This window comes from Cebus imitator, unplaced genomic scaffold, assembly GCF_001604975.1.
Source record: "Cebus imitator isolate Cc_AM_T3 unplaced genomic scaffold, Cebus_imitator-1.0 Scaffold50, whole genome shotgun sequence".
NCBI lineage: Eukaryota > Metazoa > Chordata > Mammalia > Primates > Cebidae > Cebus > Cebus imitator.
In genome coordinates this window covers 7,576,936-7,600,019 of record NW_016107365.1, presented here as the reverse complement: position 1 = coordinate 7,600,019, position 23,084 = coordinate 7,576,936, and the positions used below count along the sequence as shown (strand labels likewise).

General features: G+C 36.4%; 1 protein-coding gene and 1 pseudogene across 4 annotated transcripts in view; both read left to right on the top strand.

The window, feature by feature from the left end:
• Positions 1-23,084, top strand: part of AP3B1 (adaptor related protein complex 3 subunit beta 1) — a 271,317-nt gene that overhangs the window by 226,463 nt on the left and 21,770 nt on the right. For all 4 annotated transcript variants that reach the window (XR_001824965.2, XM_017527703.2, XM_017527701.2 and 1 more), the window contains exons 23-24: positions 7,454-7,685; positions 12,366-12,450. Coding sequence is in view for 3 of the 4 variants with exons in the window: in XM_017527703.2 (XP_017383192.1) it covers positions 7,454-7,685; positions 12,366-12,450 (317 nt within the window). In the remaining variant the exon portion in view is untranslated. The remainder of the gene's footprint in view (positions 1-7,453; positions 7,686-12,365; positions 12,451-23,084) is intronic.
• LOC108303633 lies at positions 422-5,277 on the top strand (annotated as a pseudogene).

Below are 23,084 nucleotides of genomic sequence, written 5' to 3'. Positions count from 1 at the left end.
TCTTATGGTCCACTGAGCCTGCTTCTGTCATGGCATTTGTCACACTAGTTGATTTACTTTGTTTTCCCAGGCTAAACAATAAACTTCTTGAGGACTAGGATACTTCATCTTTGTCTGTGTATCATACTCCTTAGCACAGGGCTGGTACAACTCATTGAATAAATGTTAGTTACATGAAAGAATGAATTAATAAATTAATGGTGAGTAATGAGTAATGATTAGTAGTTACTTTGTGTTTGAAATAATGGTGTTCTGATTGGACAGAGAGCTGTGAAATACCTAATTCTTGCACAAAACCACTTTTCTCCCCAAGATACCCAAGGGAAACATAGGGTCAGAGGACAAAGAAAGGCAAGGTAGTACCTTGTTATTAGTGTGGGCCTTGCTTTCTAACCACAATACAGAACTCCAGTGAGTTAGGATGGCCCACATCAAGGACTCAAAATTCTTTTCTATTAAAGGTAGGATTAAGTAGCCTTGATCCAAAACACACTATTTGTTGAACCACATGGAATTGATAATATGACTGTTTTTGACCTACAGATATGGCAGATACATATGGTTCAGTCTAATCAAAAGCCATACCTGAGTCTCTGATCTTCTGCTTCCTTATCTACCAGCAGTTTAGAGGAAGGGGCAATGGGACATCCTCCCATTACAAGCTTATTTCCCCCTCCAATTAGTGTCCTGAAATCTGACTAATCTCAACAAGTAGTAGGGTGGGGGAGATAGATGATGGAATCCCAGTTTGAACTAGGTTAAGCAGTAAATAAATAGGAAATTACAGCTAGAGTTCGGAGACAACAACTTCAGCAAGAGCGGGAATGTGTCTTGTCCTCAAGAACCATCCAGATCAAAGTTACCAGCTAGTCTCTCTTTCATCTTTCCTTTTATTGAAATTTGCTTTCTTATTTTTTTTCTCACTGGTTGAGAAAAAGGCTGGCTTAATATGACTTGTTTAAACTTAGGAAACAAAGGTTAAAAAGTAATTAAACATTTTCTTTTTCTTTTTCTTTTGTGTGAGACGGGGCCTTGCCTCATCACCCAGGCTTGAGGAGAGTGGCACAAACTCGGCTCACTGCAACCTCCGCTTCCTGGGCTCAAGCGATCCTCCCACCTCAGCCTCCTGAATATCTGGAATTCCAGGGGCACGTCGCTACACCCAGCTAATTTTTGTGTTTTTAGTAGAGTTGGGGTTTCACAATGTTGGCGAGGCTGTTCTCAGACTCCTGACCTTAAGTGATCCACCCATTTGGGCTCCCAAAGTGCTGGGATTACCGGCATGAGCCACCACGCCTGACTACATTTTCATTTAGTACCTTTCTGTAGTTAAACAAGTATCTATTATTACCACAAAGTTTCATTTATGATCCTGTTTATGGTGAAAGAGTGCATAGACCTCTGGAAACTATCATAGATAACCTTCGGAGAGTGTAAGGGAGGACCTTTTTAGTTGGTGAATTCATCAGAGAATGCTTCTTACCTTGAACTTGGTTGAATGTGGAAAGAATGAATGGAGAGAATTACACAGTTTTTCTTCCTTTATTCATCCCTTAACATATTTTTTGACAATTATAATAAAGCTGTAGAATCTTGAGACAAAGCTGAAAACACAAAATAAATGTTTAGACCATGCGTTCCAGGATTAGACTGAGAGAAAGAATCAGTCTGCCAAGGCTTGAGGGCTCTTAAATGACTAAAGGCATACTTCTAACCACCTTGTATATCTACAGACTAATTGCTGGCTGCTTGTGAACCAGACCTTTGTTTCTGTTCTGCTCTGTTCGCACTCCTCTACCCTGGCCTTTCTCCAACTATCAAATAGTCTTCCCTTTTACATTACAGTTTTGGCTTTCTTTCCTCCATATTATATGTGGGCCAATCTTTTATGAATTTCCATAGAGATAAAGCTGGCTACATCAACATCTATTTAATGATTTGATGACAAATATGTTTCTGAAAGAATGTAGCAAAAAAGTAAGACCTGGTCACTGTCTCCAATGTGCTTATCATTTAATTAAGGAAATAAACATGTAACCCTGAAAAATATAATTAGCCAGATAAAAGCTTATATTTAAGGTTGATTATCAGAGCCTCAGTAGCATGGGAATTTATGGGGGGAAAAGGAGATTTTCCCTGAGTATAAATCTATAAATATAAAATATGTAGCTTCTGCGTCACCCCAGTACAACCTTGGTGCTGTGTGCATGTCGGACAGTCCCAGCCCACCTGGCTTTCCAGTGCTCGTAGCCTTTTTTTTTTTTTTTTTTTTAAAGATAGCTGAGAAAGTGAACATGGAGAGGAGGAGGTGGAAACTTACCTTTCAGGCAGATATTGCCCAACTCATGTCTCTCATCATCAATACCTTCTATTCTAACAAAGAGATTTTCCTTCAGGAGTTGATCTCATGTTTCTGATGCCTTGGACAAGATTGCTGTAAGAGCCTGACAAACCCTTCCAAGTTGGACAATGGTAAAGAGCTGACAATTGACATTATCCCCCACCCATGGCAATCATTCCCAAATTATGAGATCAGCCTCGGTCATGTCAATGCCTGTGTCTACCAAAGTCAGGGTATATTCCCTGGTACTAAAGCATTTATGGAAGCTCTTCAGGCTGGTGCAGACATCACCATGATTGAGCAATTTGGTGCTGCCTTTTTTTCTGCCTGCCTTGTGGCAAGGAAAGTAGTTGTGATCACAAAGCACAACAATGATGAAGAATATGCCTGGGAGTCTCTCCTGGGGGTTCCTTCACTGTATGTGCTGACCATGGAGAACCCATTGGCAGAGGTACCAGAGTGACTCTCCACCTTGAAGAAAACCAGACAGAGTACTTAAAAAGAGACAGGTCAAAGTAGTGAAGAGCACTTACAGTTCATAGGCTATCCCATTACCCTCTCTTTGGAGAAGGAGAGAGAAAGAAAATCAGTAATGATGGGCAGAGAAAGAGAAAGATGAGAAAGAAGAGGAAGAAAGCCCAGGCACAATGGCTCACACCTGTAATCCCAGCACTTTGGGAGGCTGAGGTGGGCAGATCACTTGAACTCAGGAGTTTGAGACCAGCCTGGCCAACATGGTAAAACCCTGGCTCTACAAAAAAATATTAAAAAATGAGCGGACGTGGTGGTGTGCACCTTAGGTCCCAGGTACTTGGGGGGTTGAAATGAGAGGATCACTTGAACCCAAGAGGCGGAGGTTGCAGTGAGCTGAGATCACACCACTGCCCTCCAGCCTGGGCGACAAGTGTTAACACCATCTCAAAACAAAACCAAAAGGAAGATAGAGATGATGAAGAAAAGCCCAATATTGCAGAAGATGTGGGTTCAGATGAAGAAGATGACGATGGTAAGGATAAGAAAAAGAAAACGAAGAAAATCAAGGGTAAATCATTGACTGGGAAGAATTAAACAAGACCCAGAACATTTGAATCAGATACGCTGATGACATTCACCCAGAAGGAGTATGGAAAATTCTGCAAGAACTTCACCAGTGACTTCACCAAGGAAGACTACTTGGAAGTCAAGCCCTTCTCTGTAGAAGGTCGGCTGGAATTCAGGGCATTGCTATTCATCCCTTGTTGGGCTCCCTTTGACTTCTTTAAGAAAGAATGAGAAGAAAAAAGAACAACAAACTCCGTGTTCATCATGGACAGCTGTGATGATACCGGAGTATCTCAACTTTTGTCCTTGGTGTAGTTGACTCAGGATCTGCCACTGAACATCTCTTGAGAAATGCTCCAACAGAGCAGAATCTTAACAGTGATTCATAGAAACATTGTTAAGAAGTGCCTTGAGCTGTTTTCTTTGCTGGCAGAAGAGAAGGAGAATTGTAAGATATTCGACAAGATATTGTCTAAAAATCTAAAGCTTGGGCCAGGTGTGGTATCTCACCCCTATAATCTCAGCACTTTGGAAGGCCAAGGCAGGAGGATTGCTGGAAGCCAGCAGTTCCATACCAGCCTAGGCTGCAAAGCAAGACACGATCATGACAAAAAATAAAAAAAATTAACCCAGCATGGTGGCATACACCTGTGATCTAGGCTACCTAAAAGGCTGAGGGAAGAGGATTGCTTGAGCCCACGAGTTCCAGGCTGCAGTGAGCTCTGATTGCACTGCCGCACTCCAGCCTTGATGACAGAGTGAAACCCCTGTCTATAAAATAATAAATAGATAAATTTAAAGATTTTAAAAATTAAAATCTAAAGCTTGGAGTCCACAAAGACTCCACTAACCAGCGATGCCTGTCCGAGCTGCTGCACTGTCACACTCTCCAGTCTGGAGATGAGATGACATCTCTGTCATCCTGCGTGAAGGAGATAGAGAAGTCCATCTGTAGCATCGCTGGTGAGAGCAAATAGCAGGTGGCCGGCTCTGTGTTTGTGGAGCAAGTGCAGAAGTGGGGCTCTGAATTAGTATATACAACCAAGCCCACTGATGGGTACTGTGTGTAGCAGCAGTACAAACTCAAGGAGTTTGATGAGAAAAGCCTGGTCTTGGCTGCCTGAGGATAAGGACGAGAAGAAAATAGTGGAAAGCAAAACGAAGTTTGATAACCTCTGCAAGCTTGTGAAAGAAATCTTGGATAAGAAGGTTGAGAACGTATCAGTCTTCAATAGTCTTGTGTCTTCATCGTGCTGCATGGTGAGCAGCAACTACAGCTGGACAGCCGACATGGACCAGATCACGAAAACCAGGCACTTTGGGACAATTCTGTGATGGGCCACATGAGGGCCAGAAAGCACCAGGAGATCAACCTTGACCATCCCACTGTGGAGATCTGCAGCAGAAGGCTGAGGCAAGCAGAAACGACAAAGCTGCCAAGGACCTGCTGGTGCTGCTGTTTGAAACTACGCTGCTGTCTTCTGGCTTCTCCCTTGAGGATCCCTGCAGCCATTCCAACCACATCTACCACAGGACCAAACTAGGTTCAGGTATCGATGAAGATGCAGTGACAGCAGAGGAACCTGGTGCTGCTGTTCCTGATGAGATCGCACCAGTCCTAGAGGGCAGTGAGGCTGGGTCTCACAGGGAAGAAGTAGATTAGGAGTTTATAATTGGAAACCTTGTGCCCTTGTATAGTGTCCTCATGGCTCCCAGCGCAGCCTTGAGTGTCCCTGCCCCATTTTGCTGATGCCAGTGTTTTTTCTCTCCTTATGTGTAAGGCAGGAAATAAGGGCCTCAAGCCCCATTCCCTCCCCAGTTTGACTTCAGGATTGGATGTTGCGTGTTGTAGTTTTTTGTTTATTTTGTTTGAAATTCAAGTATGCAAAATAAAGATGCCATTTTATACTATATATATATATATATATGTGCATACAGGTGTGTGTGTGTGTATGTGTGTGTGTGTGTGTATATATATATATATATATATATATATATATATATATATATTATGTCCCTGCTTGTTTAGATGCTCACAATATCTTTCAGTGAAAGAATGTTCCTGCTGAGGATTGCTGTCTTGGGTTATGCTAATCAACACTGAGAATTCATAATGATGATAGAATTTAGAACGAGCATTCAAACAGAAGAGTTTTGAAAATAATTTTTATTCAAGGAAGAGAACCTAACCTTAGAAGTGGAAGTACTTTGAAAACTTAAAACACTAGATTGTTATCATCATCAGAAGGCTTAAATAGAACGAACAGGCCAGTAGCCCTATTATTTTATATAACCCAAATTTTAAATTTAGCTAATTGTTAATTATATTTTACAAATAAGCTCTCCCATAAATTTTTATGATTATTTTATTTTTTACTTTTATTTATCGATTTTTTTTTTTTTTTTTTTTTTGAGACAGGGTCTTACTCTGTCACCCAGGCTGGAGTATAGTGGCCTAAACATGGCTCACTGCAGCCTCAACTTCCTGAGCTCAGGCAATCCTCCCACCTCAGCCTCCTGACTAGCTGGGACTACAGGCGCATGCCACCTCACCCAGCTAATTTTTTGCATTTTTTGTAGAGACAGGATCTAGCCATGTTGCCCAGGCTCATTCTTAAACTCTTGGGCTCAAGTGATCATCCTACCTCAACCTCCCAAAGTGCTGGGATTAGAGGTGATGATTATTTTAAATTGCCCACACTTATATGTTGAGCCTTTGGAGAAATAGTAATATGTTTTAATGATATTTAGAAGGCATGATGTATCATTTTGTACATGATATTTAACTCTTGGATTTTTGTTGAACTTTAAATCATTACTTTAATAGCTAAGTTTGTAATGTCATCAGGTATGCGTGGCATAGTGAAAATGTTTAATAGGTTGATATGTACTCTCAAAATTATAATAGATAATCTATTTGGGAGAGCACACTTGTTAGGAAAAAATCTTGATCGAGTCTGTTTACTTACAAATTGATTTTTTTTTAATGCCTGCCCGTTCGGGTCAAGCCTAATATGCAATACTGATACTTTGAATGGAAAGAAAGCTATCACATGGTTTTAGAATGGACAGTGTTTCATTATTTAATATGCTGCCTGTGATTCCAATCAAAATGACATTGAGGCAAGAATTTAATTAAGAGTCTAATGTTCAATAGACTGGTGAACAGATGATTAGCCAAGAAAATATTGGGAGGGGGAAACAAGGAAAGATTTGTTTTACCAAATAATTAGATTATATTGTAGGTCTATAAAAAATAAAACAATGTAGTACTGGTTTAACAGGACAATCAAGGCCCAGAAATGTCTTCTACTGCATAAATAATTAGAATTTTTTGCATTTACAATCATTGAAGAAAGACTATTCATTAGTTCATACAGGGATAATTGGTTCAATATCTGGAGAAAAATAAATATGGATTCAGTATACCAAAATCAATTCCACATGAATTAAAATGTGAAACCATCAAAGGTCTGGAAGAAAGTATAAGTGAATAGTTAAGTTGATCTCAAAGTAGAGATCTTTTCAGTCATCAAAGCAAAGGACCTGGGGGTCATGGTCTTCAGTTTACAGCAAAGGAAAATAAAAACAAAAAAAAAACAATTCAAGGAGTCAGGATTGAAATGAAGCGCCAAGATGTTCATTTTGGTAGTTGGCTAAAAACACTCAAGAAAATCAATTGACAAACTGTTAAAACCAGTAAAAATGTTAGCAAGATGGCCAAATATAGAGGATCTAGGGGAAAAACTAAGTTTATAAATTCCCCCCCAAAAAATGAGTATGTTTGTATTACTGAGATTATGCTCTTCTTATTAGGCTTATATTGTTTAAAAATTTTAATATATGCTTACAGGTTACAGAAAAATTTAATAGAGTTTTGAGAGCATTTACTTCTTTGTATCATTTCTGACTAATATCTATGTATGTGATATCCTACTAATGTTTGTTATTGTAGTTCATATAACACTTTAGGGAAACCAAGAATTAAATGTCATAAATGTTTGCGTATTTTCTAAAAGAATAACTATATTCACTAATTCATCTTTTTTTTCTTTTTCCCATGTGTAATAGGTCAGTACGCCTGTATTTGTACCAACGAAAACTCATGTGCTGCTTCATCGAATGAGTGGAAAAGGACTAGCTGCCCATTATTTCTTTCCAAGGCAGCCTTGCATTTTTGGTGATAAGATGGTTTCTATACAAATAACGCTGAATAACACTACTGATCGAAAGATAGAAAATATCCACATAGGGGAAAAAAAACTTCCTATAGGCATGAAAATGCATGTTTTTAATCCAATAGGTAAATATTAATTCTCATTTAAAACCTTATTTGATCACTAAATATGTTCATTTTAAAAGTAAAATAGAGTACTTTTTAGTAAACTAGTAAAGTAGAATATTATTGTATTGACAATTAGCATATTCAGTTTTATATTTGGTTTTCCTTTTTAAACTGAATTTATCATATAAGATAAATACATTTCTTTGCTCTTAGTGAATCAGGTCCCAGTGATGGTAATACCAATGATAATGGAAGGCTACTTCTGCAGACTCAAGATTGCCATCATATTTTACCTGCCTGCATCGCCCTCCCCCATCTCTCCTCCTGGTCAGCTTCATTCCCTGCATAATTTTAAGTGGTTTATTGTGTATTGAAAGCAAGAAAATCTGTCTGCATTTCTGAATACAATACTTCTCATATCTCAGGATCCTTTCCTGTTTCCCTTCACGGTCCCATAAATTGAAAAGTGAAGGGAGTGAAGACTGAGAGAATGTTGACCAAGCTTGTCCAACCTGTGGCTCAGGACAGCTTTGAATACAGCCCAGCACAAATTCATAAAGTTTCTTAAAACATGATGAGATTTTTTTTTGCGATTATATTTTTCTTTAGCTCATCAGCTGTTGTCAAGGTTAGTGTATTTTATGTGTGGCCCAAGACAATTCTTCTTCCAGTGTGGCCCGGGGAAGCCAAAAGATTGGACACTCCAATACAGACTAGTCAGCTTATCTTCCTCTGCATATACAGAATAAATAGTAGCCCAGAGGATATCACTGTTATTTATCCACATCCTACTTTTAAATGTTTTCAGTCTGTTGCCACCATTTAAAAATCAAGATGCTTTTATATTTTAAAAACTGAGAAATCTCATTTTTCTTGGAGCAGAACATAAGGTATGGCAGTATCGGCCCTTTATCCACATGTAGCAACCAGTGAGCAGGTGCTGAGCAGCGGCTGCGCTCAGCTTTGGCTCATGCTTTCCAGGGTGCCTCTGTGGCCACTGCATCCTGTTGTCTTCCCCCCGAAGCGTCAGTGGCCATTTTTCATTCCTTTTGTGTTTTTTAAGTATTTTGCTAAAAATATACCCTTTAAAAATTAAATATAACAATTGTGTGTCTTACTTTGAATTTGAAATAGTTAATCTTTAAAATGTCTGTTCTTTTTCGTTTTTGTAAGTGGAGATAACCCTAAGGTTTAGTTGAGAGAAGCTTTAGGCAGAACCTCAATTAAAAGTAATAAAAGGTTTATGTCACTGTATCCTCCAAATGTTATAACCAGAATGCTCCGGACAGCACCTTTTTATAATACTTAAGATAAACAATGCCTTTTGACCAGGATAAAGCAAAAGTAGGTAATTGTGCCTTCTTTACTCACTGTTTCACATAACTTCCATTTTTCTTCATCTGAGCTTTTTGGCATTGCTGAATTTTCTTCTCTGGTTTTCATGAATCTTTTGATAAAGAAAGCCATTTTTTGTGTGTGTTGTATTTTTACACAAAGGAATAAAACAATTTTTGATAAAGTCTGGTAAAGTTTTATAAGCAGCCAAAGTAAAGAAAGTGGAGTTAAAGTAAGCTGATTTCAAAATCCACTTAACTTTTAAAAATATTTTGGTAATTGAGATACTATTTAAAGAATACAAAGTATCCTAAATTTTATTATATAGTGTATGAAGTTAATATATTGCCAAGGAATTGTTGTGTTCTTTTTATTGCTTGTAATACAACCTTTTTTACCTAGTTAAAAAAAAAATTAGAAAGTGTCAAGCAGCTGATATATGAATTGTCTGAAGGTTGAAAATGTTGTTCAAAGGTTGAAACAGTAGAACAGGATTAACTTTTCTTTGAGCCGGCATAATGAGTTGGTGAGTTGACCTTTTCTTGGCCTATATAGAATAGAAGAAATAAATATAATAAATTTCATAGTATGATCTTAACACAGAAATAAAATATGAATGTATACCATTGCCTCAGTACTAGTTGTAGGCTTTTCTTTTTCATTCTTAGACAAATTTTTATGACTATATGTTTCATTCATTTTGTTGGCATTTATTGAATGCCTTCAAGATATAGAGTTCTTTCCTCTGCAGTATGTCACCACCTAGATGATACTATTATCAATAGGTTGTAGGGTTACAGAATATAATATGTCTAAATTAGTCCTTCAAAAATATCTTAAGAATGCAACAGAAAACAAATGCTATATTTTAATGTTTTCATAAAAAAAGGGAGGTAAGATATTTGTTTTATTTATTAAGCATGTATACATATTAAGGAGTCTGCCGTTTTTTTATTTGCCACCAACCTGGTTTTGTCTGTAAAGTGCATTCATTTCTTTTCTGGATTTGACCCTGCATTTGGCATGAAACTGGATTCCTTGCAAGTACATTAAGAATAACATTCCATTTTCTCCAAAGAGACCAAGTATATAAGAGGGTTTTTTTTTAAGGCACACAGAATATCCTTAAGCTCTCTGTACTATATTCAGTGGCTTTATGTTAGTGTTTGACAAATTTGAGTTCAGCTAAGATTTTACCAGTTACTGTACGACTGTTAACATCAAAGCAAATGGCATCCTATGTGATTTCATGTGTTGGTATTAACGGTGTGGCGTAACAGACCCAGTGTTTTTCAGCCATTTCTATATAGCCATCACAAATATATAGGAGCAAATCTAGAAATGGTGTCCAAATATAGACACCTAATTGGGTAAGCTTTCCCAGTTTAGTAGGCTCCAAATATTATAAAAATCCATTATATGAATAATTTTTTTTCTTTTTTTTAAAATCTATTTTATTGCGTTTTAGGTTTTGGGGAACATGTGAAGAACATGAGAATTGTTGCATAGGTACATACATGGCAGTGTGGTTTGCTGCCTTCCTATATGAATAATTTTATGCTGATCATTTTGCTCTTGAACCATCCATATAATAAAACATGCCGTTGATCATGGACTGTCCCCCAGAATTAGCATGGCACTAAGCTCACAGTTAATTATCTTAAGACCGAAGACAGTATCAAATAGTTTCAAAGAGTGCTGTCAACAAGGCTTCTTGAGAGTTGTCACTTTGTCAAATGAAATACAAAGATACACGATGAAGGGAGATCTAAATCATGAATGCCATCATGTTTTGGAGATGACAGAATTTGCTACTAATGCGTCGGTTAAAAACAAGACCAAACCCCAATATAGTTATGGCACAGAAGGCATTAAGAATTCTCTAAAGAATAGCCTTGAGTAGTGTGTGACCGACAAAGCTCTAAACTGTTGACAGCACATAGCTTTATGAGAAATGAAAAAAATGTATATGTCATTATATTTATTTATCCTACGAAAAAGCCTATTTGCTAGAGATTTAGGGAGTAAGTCTTCTGGTATTTGATTGGTATCCTAGTAAATGTTAAGCTTATAAACAAATTCAAACTAGAATCAGCAAACCAACATACATACCACTGAGCAAATTGCATTTTAATTATTACTTTTTTTTTTTAACATACTTCCTTGGCCTATCAAGTAGCATTTTAAAATTAGCATTGAACAAATGCTGTCTTATAATGCCTATTTCTCATTAAGCCTGTGAAATATAAACATAATACTTAATATATGAAGCTTACTGAATTATTATTTTATCCCACCATACCATCATCTCTGTCAGGGTTAGCATTAAATGGCAAATCATACTTACCCACAAGCCCTAGGATAGTCACAGTCTACTGAATTAGAAGTGTGCTGCTAAAATATAACTATATCTGATACATATAAAGAATACATAAAGCTAAACATAAAGTGATTCTATGGTATAGCTGCAATTATACAGAATACTTTGAGCCAAGTAGAAATAAAAAAATGGACAGTTTCTATATATGAACAAATATATACATATATATTTAAGATGACCTCAGTTTTTCTAACGTATAGCCAAACTTTCAAATCATAAGCAGAACAAAATTTTGTTCTTGTTTGCCTTAAGTTTTGTCATTGTTAACTGAAAAAAAAAAATACTGTATTGTATGTTGGTATAGTTATTTCCTATACTTGGTTAGTTGATAGATAAAGCTTCAGAAATTCCAAATTTATAAAATATCATTTTATTTTTTGTTTTATCAAGATAATCTAATCTGCCATTAAATTTTCTGAGTGATTATTTAATGCAATTAGACTTACTGTTTTGATTTCAATGTGAGATCTCTTAATTTCTGAGTACATCTTAATTTCTTCCCACTTTAATTTACATTTTTAAATTTAGAATTTTTTTTCATTGAAAATTTGGAACATTGTTTAAAATTTGCTTTTTATATCTAGAATAAATATGCTGTTGTTTTAAGTACATAACCTCTTATAAACTCCCAAAGTCCATTATAGGTATGCAAGACAGGAACACATTATTTCCTTCTCATTTTCAGTACCTCTAGAGATAATATTGTAAAGCATGAAATTTCTCAGGAAGATATGTATTTCTGAAACAAATGGGTATAATGTGTTCATTGGTATATGTGCAGAATTAAATAAAAGAAAAACCTTGAAGCAGAATAGTTAGATTACTTTATAATTTGCTTTAATATTCATAGCTTGAAATTTTTAAGCCATCATTAAATTTCACTGTTTCAGCCAAGCTACAAACATTACCTAAATTTTCGGTGTTTAGTTTGTCTCTTTTTCGCATCCTGTGTGTTTTCATGTCTAAATTATCTTATTTCCTAGACTCTCTTGAGCCTGAGGGATCCATTACAGTTTCAATGGGTATTGACTTTTGTGATTCTACTCAGACTGCCAGTTTCCAGTTGTGGTAAGTTCAATTGTTCCTCTGTTTTTTTATATTACCTGTAAAGGATAGCAGATCAAAAACTAAGCTTTCAACAGCTTGTGTGTGTGTGTGAAAGACAAAACATTTAAACAAGTGTTTTTGCTTTGATAATGTTTAGACTGCCATGAAATAGTTGTACAAATTATGTGCAATATGTATATTTTTAGTATTCATTAACACCTAGCCATTACAATCTGCCATATGTGATTGAAATTCATGGTTTGTTCGTTAAAGAAATAAGTAATTTTACTAGTAATTTTTAACTTATCACTCCAGTTTTAGAAAATTTATGAGAAAATTCATGAGGAAAATCCAGGAGAAATTAAAGACATTAATAATATTATTAAATAGCCCAGAGAAGATATCTTTTGAGATATACATATGTGTTATCTTGAGATTCTTAAGTGGAATATTATTGATTCCATCAATACCTAAAACCCACACTTTTTTTTCTCTTTTTACATCAGTTTACAAACTGCTTTGATAAAAGTCAAAAGAGAACATTTATACAGTTGGCAAAGGTTTCATAGCTGAATGTTATTCAAAAGAGCTTTTCTAGAATTGGATTTTGTTGTTGTTTTTCTATAATGCTTTACACATTTCTCATGAAATTCAGAAGCTATTAGCAAATTAGTACAAAGCTATATTCATGAGTCATTGAGAGTTATCTTTGAACTCTTTTCTTTTTCTGATATAAGGCACAATTGGCTATTTTGAATTGAAGTTTCTTTGTTTTTATTCTAAAAAGAATTTAGACATTTTATCTACGTTTTAGCCAGCTTACATCAGAATTTGTTGTAATTTAAAAGTCTTTGAGTTTTAGAAATAGACATTTTAAAATAAATTTATAGATTAAACATAGTGAACTTTCATTTTCATATACCTTTTCAGTTTACCAGTAATTCTGGCCTACTATTATACCTTTTATTGCCGAGAACCTGCAATGATAAATATAAGCAATGTAGCATAACACATTGATTTTATGCAGATCATCACCTTTATGTTTTGGGAGGTCTGCTATATTAGTGATATATAAAAACTGATTACTTTTCCCAACATTGCCTAGTAATTGTTTATTATTTTTCTATTAGACAAACAACACAGATCAATATTACTGAACAACAGGCTATGAGTAACATCACTCTAAATAGATTTGCCTCTAACACCAAGGTATATTTATTTTAATGGTTTGGACAATGTGAACCCAATGACAAAGCTCATGTACCAAGTTAGACCAAAATTAAGAACTAAAAAAGATTCCTTTTTCATATCAATTTATATAAAGAACCTTTTGATTCCTGTGTAATTGTTTTTTTTTTCCAGTTTTTGTTATAAAGACTTCCTTTATAGTCTATTGAACAGGATTTGCATTTTGTCTTTCACAATTAACTAAGTCCTTTTAGGGATGGATATATATACAGGTAGTATTTGATTTTTATCTTTTGCCAAGGTGTGTATGTGAATAATATTTTTCTAAATTTCTTTTAAACTAATATTAGGAAAATAATTCATATGTTTCACATAGAAAATGCCCTTAGCTATTAAAAGCATTCACATTTGTATTTTTTGCTCTTGTAAAGATGTAAGTTATTTATTTTAGATTTTGTTAAGCACACAGCATGCTAGATCAAAAATTTTGTGTGTGTGTTCCAAAAAGAGCACTTTGTCTTGCATCAAATGTAATTGATCCTGAAGCAGTGTAATCACAATTACTCACTTTCTTAATTGGCCTGCCCAAAATCAGAAAATGGAAACCGATCGACAGTGTTTAAATCAATAGCTTCATAGTAGCGCTTGTGGGGGTAGGGAGATAGTGGTAATGGGTAGATCAATTGGTCTTAGATGCCAATCACTGACTGTGCCTTTTGCATAGTAAACAGCAGTTTTTGCTTAGTGATGTGCTGTATTAGTCTTGGTAGTTCAATAAAAAGAAAAAAAGAAACAAGAATGGCTGATATTGAATTTTTTCCTTGAAATGCATTATACAAATCGATACATAAAATTATGGGTAATAACAGCATATTTGATAAGAAGCCTTCAGAAATGCTGAGAACATGGACCCAAAGCCTGACAGGTACTCTTTTATTTGTTAGAATAAAAAGAATTAGAGTAAAATGATCCTGCTTTAGCCTCTGGATTAATTCTGTATCATTGTAATTGTACCTATGGATAAACAGATACAGACAGAACTATTATATTAAGCTATGTAGTTATATGCATATTTGATAAGCATTTGTGCCTCTTTTTTTGCTTTGAATTTTAAATGGTCATCAAATTAAGTTCTTGATTAAATTTATTGAGATTGAATATGTGTGCAATATACGTAAATATATTCTACCTAAAAGTTAGTGCAGTGCATAAACAGATCCTCGTCCTTGGAATCAGCAGATATGCATGTATTAAGCAGTATGGGAAGTCACACAACTTACTGCTAGTTAGAGGACTGAGCACATGTTTTTGTCCAAAGATCTGTTATACATTCTTTAGTAGTTAATGAGCACTAAAAATATAAGAAAGAATGCCATTAGTTGACCAGAAATTGTGAGGCATTATTGACAGAAAGCAAATAGGAGCAGATAAACAATAACAGAGAAAATGAAAATCACAGGGTAAAACACTCATGGGAGAAAATACCATGATGGTAAGAACCAATCTGGCAGAAAATCAAGCACAAAGTAAGTGAAAAGTTAGGGGTCTTAAGACAGTTAGGGAATTAACTCCTTCCAACCCCCGAGTTCCCCAATGTTACCCCTGACAACAGGCAACATACACATTTAATTTGAGACTTAATAATAAAACTGCAAAGAAAATGAGCCGCTTGCCTGGGAAAGATGTTTTGGTGTGGATGTGGGTACCTACAAGAGCAGAGCAGGGTTTGAGTTTGTGTGAAGGAAGCAAGGATGGTCAGAGATGAGATGAAATACAGTTTTATCCGAGAGAATATCTATCCAAAATATTCTCAGATCCTTCCTGCTAGGGTAAAGCCAATGTTACATTTGTTGGTGGGGAGGAAAGGCCATTTCTTGCCTGCCTGCCTGCCTGCCTCCAACTTCATGTCCACATAACCAGTCAGTATCTTGTCCACTTACAAAAAATAAAACTTCAGTCAGCCCACGCAGGGGAGAGGAGGTCCATAGTAATGACAGTTGCTAATTCAGCAGATGAATAATGGAATGGACACAGCTGAATACTGATTTAGCATTCTGGAAGAAAGAAAGGGTCAAGAAAATCAACTGGAATACAAAGCAAAAAGGCAAGATGGAAAATAGGGAAGGTTAAAAGGATCAGTTCATCTCAAGGAGCTTTGGCAGGAAAGAAAAGACAATGAAGGGAAGAAATAATTTAGAAAATAAATTATGGAGAACATTTTCCTGCTGGACATGGCGGCTTACATCTATAATCCTAGCACGTTGGGAGGCCAAAGCAGGATAATTGTTTGAGCCCAGGAGTTCAAGACCAGCCTGAGTAACAGAGCAAGACCTCATCTCTACCAGAAATCAAAAAGGATTAGCCAGGTCTGGTGGCACACACCTGTCATCCTAGCCACTTGGAAGACTGAAGTGGGAGGATCCCTTGAGCCCAGGAGTTCAAGGCTCCAGTGAGCTATGATCACACTACTACACTCCAGCCTAGGTGACAGAGTGAGACCCTGCCCCCAGTGAATGAATGAATGAACATGTGGCCCAACAAAAGAAACACACAAGCCTTCAGATTAAGAGGGCCAGACAGGCTGAATGTGAAAAAGTATCAAAAAGACCATGTCCTGTTGAAATTTTTGATCAGAAGAATACTCTATTATCTTCCAAAGCAGAGGGAAAAAAGCAGCTTACCTAAAAAAGGACAATAATGAGAATGGAATCAAATTTCTCATCAGTACTCTTACCAGTTCTGGAAGTCAGGAGGTAAAGGAAATTACCTTTAAAATTTTGAGGACACCAAATAGTCATTTTTCAGTGAAGGAAAGATTCTATCAATCACTTTACCACCTACACATCCTTGCTGAAATGATTACTCAAAGATATACTATAGTAGAATATTTTCTTAAATCTGAGACAGAACCAGGCATGATGAGGCATTCCTGTAGCCCCAGCTACTCAGGAGGCTGAGGCAGGAGGTTAGCTTGAGCCCAGGAATTAGAGACTACAGTGCACTATGATTGCACCTGTGAATAGCCACTGCTTTCCAGCCTGGGTAACACAGTGAGACCTTGTCTCACAAAAAAAAAAAAAAAAAAAAAAAAAAAAAAAAAAAAAAAAAAAAAAAAAAAAAAAAAAAAACCTGAGACAGAGAAAAACATAAAATTTTTTAAAACATACCGAGCAAAGAATTCTACCCATAAAATGTATCAATGTATAAAAATAATTGTTGACATAATGTGAAAAATAAATATTTACAATAAACTGGAACCAAAATCCTCACATAGACAAGTGGAAGGAGGAGTGATGGTATACTAGGGTTCTTGTTATGTTTGACAAGATAATTGACTGATGGCAAAAATAAGTTTAAATATCATTTAAAATATTAAAGATAACTACTAAAATAATAGAAATGGGATGTATTATAACTTCTAAACAGCTAAAGGTAAGAAAAAAGGGAGTAAGTAAAACCTGACCAGGGCCGCCTGTGGTGGCTTACACCTGTCACCCCAGCTCTTTGGAAAGCCAAGGTGGGAGGATCCCTTGAGGCCAGGAGTTCAAGACCAGCCTGGTCAGCATAGTGAGACCTTGTGTCCTACTAAAAAAAAAAAAAAAAATTAATAAATTTTTAAAACTTGATCAGTTTAACCAAGAGGAAGAGGAAAAAGTACAGCAAACAGAAAACAAAACAAGATGGCTGGCATGGCCATGCACATCACCCACACTAGTTTTGACAATTCATGTCAGAGAATTAATCCTACTTTTACTAAGCAGGTAAAAACCAAAATTTAACCTATGCTATTTATGAGAACTCCACCTAAGAGAGAATGGCACAGAAAAGTTGAGAATAGAAAGATGAAATGTGTGTGTGTGTGTGTGTGTGTGTGCATTTATCAGATAGATGTGCTAAAACTAGAAAAATTAAGCATTTTAGGTAAAAAGTAATAAAATATTTTGTGTTCGTTGTAATCCTTCAAGAAACTATAATTGTTACAACCTTTAAACTCTGTAGTTTTATCATTTATAAAGCAGAAACTAGTACAAATACTGGGAGAAATTGTCAAAGCCATGATCACGGTATATTTTAACATGCACATTCAAAATTGACAAATCAGAGAGTAAGGATAAATAGATATAATTACATACAGGTTTAATGATTTAATTACCAAGTTTGATCTAAGGTATATATGTTTACAAAGAATTCCTTATTTCCTGTGTACAGAAAATAGTCACTTTTAAAAGCACATATAGGATGTACAAAAAAAATAGGAAACCTATGGGCTAATATGATTATAGGAAGAAGACACCTAAGAAAGATTCAAGACAAGAAAGATGGTAAAACACAGAGATCTTTTAAGTTATAAAATAATACTATACGCTTCTACACCAATAAATTGGAATCTTTAGATGAAATTAATGGCTTCCTAGAAAAATATAAATTAGGAACAAAAGCAATTAAGTTGTTTCAGAACCTTGAAAGAGAGAATTTTTCTAGAACGAAAGAAAAGGAAATCATCTCACATCATTCTGTAAGTCTAGCATCACCCCGATTTTAAAGCCCAAAAGGGTAACACATGAACATGGAGCTCAGTTACGGTTATAAATTCAAATGACTTCTGGGCCATACAAGTTACCCATAGCCATGAAACATCAGAAACAATCTCTTTTAAGTCAGAAAAGTAAAACAAGGATATCTGCTTTCTACACTATATTACACATTATAATGGAAGTTCTAGCCAATACAGAAAGGCACATAAACGCCACTTGCAGTATAAATCCTGGAAAAGAAGATAAAAAAATTATAATTTTTTTTTTTTTTTTGAGATGGAATCTGGCTTTGTCACCCAGGCTGTAGTGCAGTGGTGCAGCGTCGGCTCACTGCAACCTCCATTTCCTGGTTCAAGCAATTCTCCTGCCTCAGCCTCCTGAGTAGCTGGGGCTACAGGCACTCACCACCACACCTGGCTAATTTTTTTATTTTTAGTAGAGATACGGTTTCACCATATTGGGCAGGCTGATCTCAAACTCCTGACCTTATGATCCACCTGCCTCAGGCTCCCAAAGTGCTGGGATTACAGGCATGAGCCACCACGCCCAGACAAAATTATAATTTTTATTCAATGTAATTATCAATCCAGAAAGTTGGAATCAACAGAAAATATATTATTTAATGAATTTAGAAAGGTGGTACAAATACTTATGTAGGAAGAAAACAACCTGAAACTTTCCTAAAGGGCATAAATGAAAATATAATCAAATATAAAGAAATATAAACATAACAATAAAAACAGTAAATATATCCTGTGTTTTTAAATGGGAGACAGTATTGTACCTCAAATTAATCTTCAGATTCAATGTGATTCTAGGCCAAATTCCAGTAGGCCTTTTCAAGAAACTTTACAAACTTCTAAAATTCAGCTGGAAAAGAAAATGTATAAGAAAAGTTAACATTTTTAATGAAAAAAGTCTTCCTCTATAATAATTTAAAAATACCATAAAGCCACAAGAATATTTTTATTCTGTATAATTGATACTGGCACAAGAACCAATGAAACCACAGAATTTAGAAATTTAGAATGTATAGGTCAAAAAGGTGGCATTTCTGATCCATGGGGAAAGAATGGAGCATTCAGTAAATGGTGTGAGGACCCGTATTTGGAAAAAATAAAGGTAGCTTTCTCCCACAGATTATACCAAAACACATTCCACATGGATTTATTATTTAATTATTAAAAACTATAAAAGTATTGAAATATAGTATAGATAAATATATTCATACTCTGAGGACAAAAGTCTTAAGCAAGACACAGTACCCAGAAAGATATAAAGGAAAATGATTAATAGGTTCTTCTACTCAAAAGTTTAAAACTTCTCTGCAAGAAAAGAAAAAGTAGACACCATAAACAAGATGAGAAAGCAGCAGTGCCACTTATTTGGCAGAAAAAAAGTTTAATAACCAGAACGTGTAACTCTCACAATCAAGGAAAAGGATTCCGGAAGAAAAATAGGGAAAAGGCTAAGAATAGGCAATTTACAAGAAAATAAATGCAAGTGGCCAACTGGCATTTGACAAAGATGTTCAACATCACTAGTATTCAGGGAAATAAACATTAAAACATTTCACCCATCAGATTGGCAAAGTTTTAGAATAGTTTTTATAGCTGGTATTGACAAGGAAGGTAGAGAAAAACATGCACTCTTTTTTTTTTTTTTTTTTTTTTTTTGAGACAGAGTTTCGCTCTCGTTACCCAGGCTGGAGTGCAATGGCGCGATCTCGGCTCACCGCAACCTCCGCCTCCTGGGTTCAGGCAATTCTCCTGCCTCAGCCTCCTGAGTAGCTGGGATTACAGGCACACACCACCATGCCCAGCTAATTTTTTGTATTTTTAGTAGAGATGGGGTTTCACCATGTTGACCAGGATGGTCTCGATCTCTTGACCTTGTGATCCACCTGCCTCGGCCTCCCAAAGTGCTGGGATTACAGGCTTGAGCCACCGTGCCCGGCCAAAACATGCACTCTTGTATGCTGTTTGTGGGACTTTAAATTGGCAATATCTGTAAAACATACTTTTCAATTCAGCAATTTCACTTTTAGAGTATCAAGCTGTATTTGTGCTTGTACAGAAATAGATCTAGCCAAGTATATTATTTAAGCACTGTTTTTAATGGAGAAAAATTGGAAATGATAATCAGTGGGGGAATACTTAAATAACGGTGTATCCCTATTACATGTGTAAGTTTTGAGTACCTCCTATGCATTATTGCATTTTATTTCATTAAATAGTTAAAACCACCCTGCAAGATAAGTGTCATTTATTCATAGATGAGAAACTTGAGTCTTAGAATAGGCTGCTTGTCCATTTTTGTCTTACCTACAAACCTTACCTGTTTGGATCCTATAAAGGAATCTATGAACAGAGATTACATGTAGTACAAGTATATATGCTACAGTTAAATGTGTACCAAGTAGAATCTTGCCTTACATTAAACTTTCATGCCCTCTGGTCCTATGTGGCTAGGCTATTTAAAGCTGCTGTAGTAATAGTTCTTCAGTGATCTGGTAACTGTTAATTCTGATAAATTTACATCTATTATCAGTCATTTTCACATTCCCTATCCAGGTTGAGGTAGTTACTTGTAGAAATGGAGATATCTTTCTCTCCCGTGTTTAACTAAAGGAATTGTGAAGAAAAAGGAAAAGAAAAGCTACATGGAGAGAGAAATAAACCAAAAAGAAGGAAAAATGGTAGAAAAAGAGATGCATATGAACTGGAGGACATCCTAGAACACTCACATAAATGAAAGTAAATTTTCCCCCAAGTAGAGAGGAAATGTTTCATCTTAGCCCTATTATAAGCCACACCTTGCCTATAAGATGAAACTGGCTTACAAAGTGAGTTATGTACTAGTTATATTAGATTTTGTATTTGGTTGTATGTAACAGAAACCCAACTACAGTGGCATGACCAAATAAGGATTTATTCTGCTAGAACAAGAACTGCAGGGGTTAGCAGTTCAGAGCTGGTGCAGTAGCTTCCCAGTGTCTTCAGGAAGTAAGGTCTTCCACCTTTTTGTTTCATGTGCTCATTTTGTTAGCAAATGCTGGTCAACTTCATGGTCCCAAAATGGCTGCTCCACCTCCAGGCTTCCATCTGCATTCCAGGAAAAAAAAAAAAAAAAAAGGAAAAAGAAAAAAAATGACATAGAGAAAGGAGCCAGGTTTATATCAGAAAAGCAAAATTTTCTCAGAAATCTCCACTGAATTTCTGTTTACAATTCATTGTTCATAACTGGGTCACTTGATCACTCTTAGCTACAAGAGAGGCTGAGAAATATGTTTCAGTTGGGCTCTCTAACGCCTTGCTTGTTGCTAGGTGGCACGTTTCAGGATCGCTTTCCCCACTGCCCTCAAACAGCTAGACTTTCATGATGCCTTAGAAGGCAGATCTCCTGCCTCTTCTCTCTCTGAACGCCCCACCCTTCTCCCTTGGCATCAGTGCTGTCGAGCCACTTTTAATTGAGGAGTATGTGGTATCCTTCGGGAGTGCTGGGAAGAAGCATTTCTATTAAAAAGAAAAAAGAAGTAATTCAAAAGTGTTGTACATGATAATGAAACTCAGTGGTCCCCTAACTTTTAAAATTGTGTACCTCTTAATAAAAATATTTTGAGTATGTATTCTCTAGAAGTATATTTGTAATTATATACATGTGTGTATACCTATGTATGTGTGTGTATTTCTCACTGTGCTAACATGTATGTACACTAAAAAAGACAAAATCAGAGGCCAGGCACAATGGCTCATGCCTGTAATCCCACAACTTTGGGCGACCAAGGAAGGAGGAGCACTTGAGCCCAGGAGTTCAAGATCAGCCTGGGCAACATAGTGAGACTCTGTCTTTAAAAATAAATAAATAAATAAAGCCAGGCACGGTGGCTCATGCCTGTAATCCCACAACTTTGGGCGACCAAGGAAGGAGGAGCACTTGAGCCCAGGAGTTCAAGATCAGCCTGGGCAACATAGTGAGACTCTGTCTTTAAAAATAAATAAATAAATAAAGCCAGGCACGGTGGCTCATGCCTGTAATCCCAGCACTTTGGAAGCCCAAAGCAGGTGGATTGCTTGAGGTAGGGAGTTCAAGACCACCCTGGCCAACATGGTGAAACCCCATCTCTACTAAAATACAATAATTATCCGGGCGAGGTGGCGGGCACCTGTAATCCCAGCTACTAGGGAAGCTGAGGCAGGAGAATTGCTTGAACCCAAGAGGCAGAGGTTGTGGTGATCCAAGATTGCGCCACTGCACTCCAGCCTGGGTGACAGAGTGAGACTCTGTCTCAAAAAAAAAAAAAAAAAATTAGCTGGGCATGGTGGCATGTGCCTGTAGTCCCAACTATTTGGGAGGCGAAGACAGGAGAATCACATGAGCCCAGGAGGTCAAGGCTGCAGTGAGCTGTCATCACACCACCGCACTCCAGCCTGGGTAACAGAGCTAAGACCCTGTCTCCCAGAAAAACAGAACCTAAAAAGGAATGAGAAAAAATAAATATGATTAGTAGGGTTTTTGCCTATATCTCAGTGGATTGTCTTGTGCCTCTGACTTTGGAGAACTTTGTATACAGTGACTTGAAGCTGAAATTTTAGATTTCATACTAAGTTTGTTTGTAATTTATGTGTGTGTGTGTGTGTGTGTGTGTGTGTGTGTGTGTGTGGTCCACATATGCATATATATACATCTTCTTCTAGTTCTTCATCAGTCTTTACATATTTCTCTTAAAGTGACCGAGTCTTTCCCTCCATCAGGTTTGGTCTCATTCTTTGAGTGGCCTACCTGCAATCCTTTGTCTCTTAACCACTCCTTTTCTCCTGTTTCTGAAGAAGTATCCTACTCCTTTCTAGGTCTAACCCACTCACCTAGTTCTTGTGCTCTTCATCCCAACCTCTTTTACCACTCCTAAGACCTTGTTCTAACAATTATTCT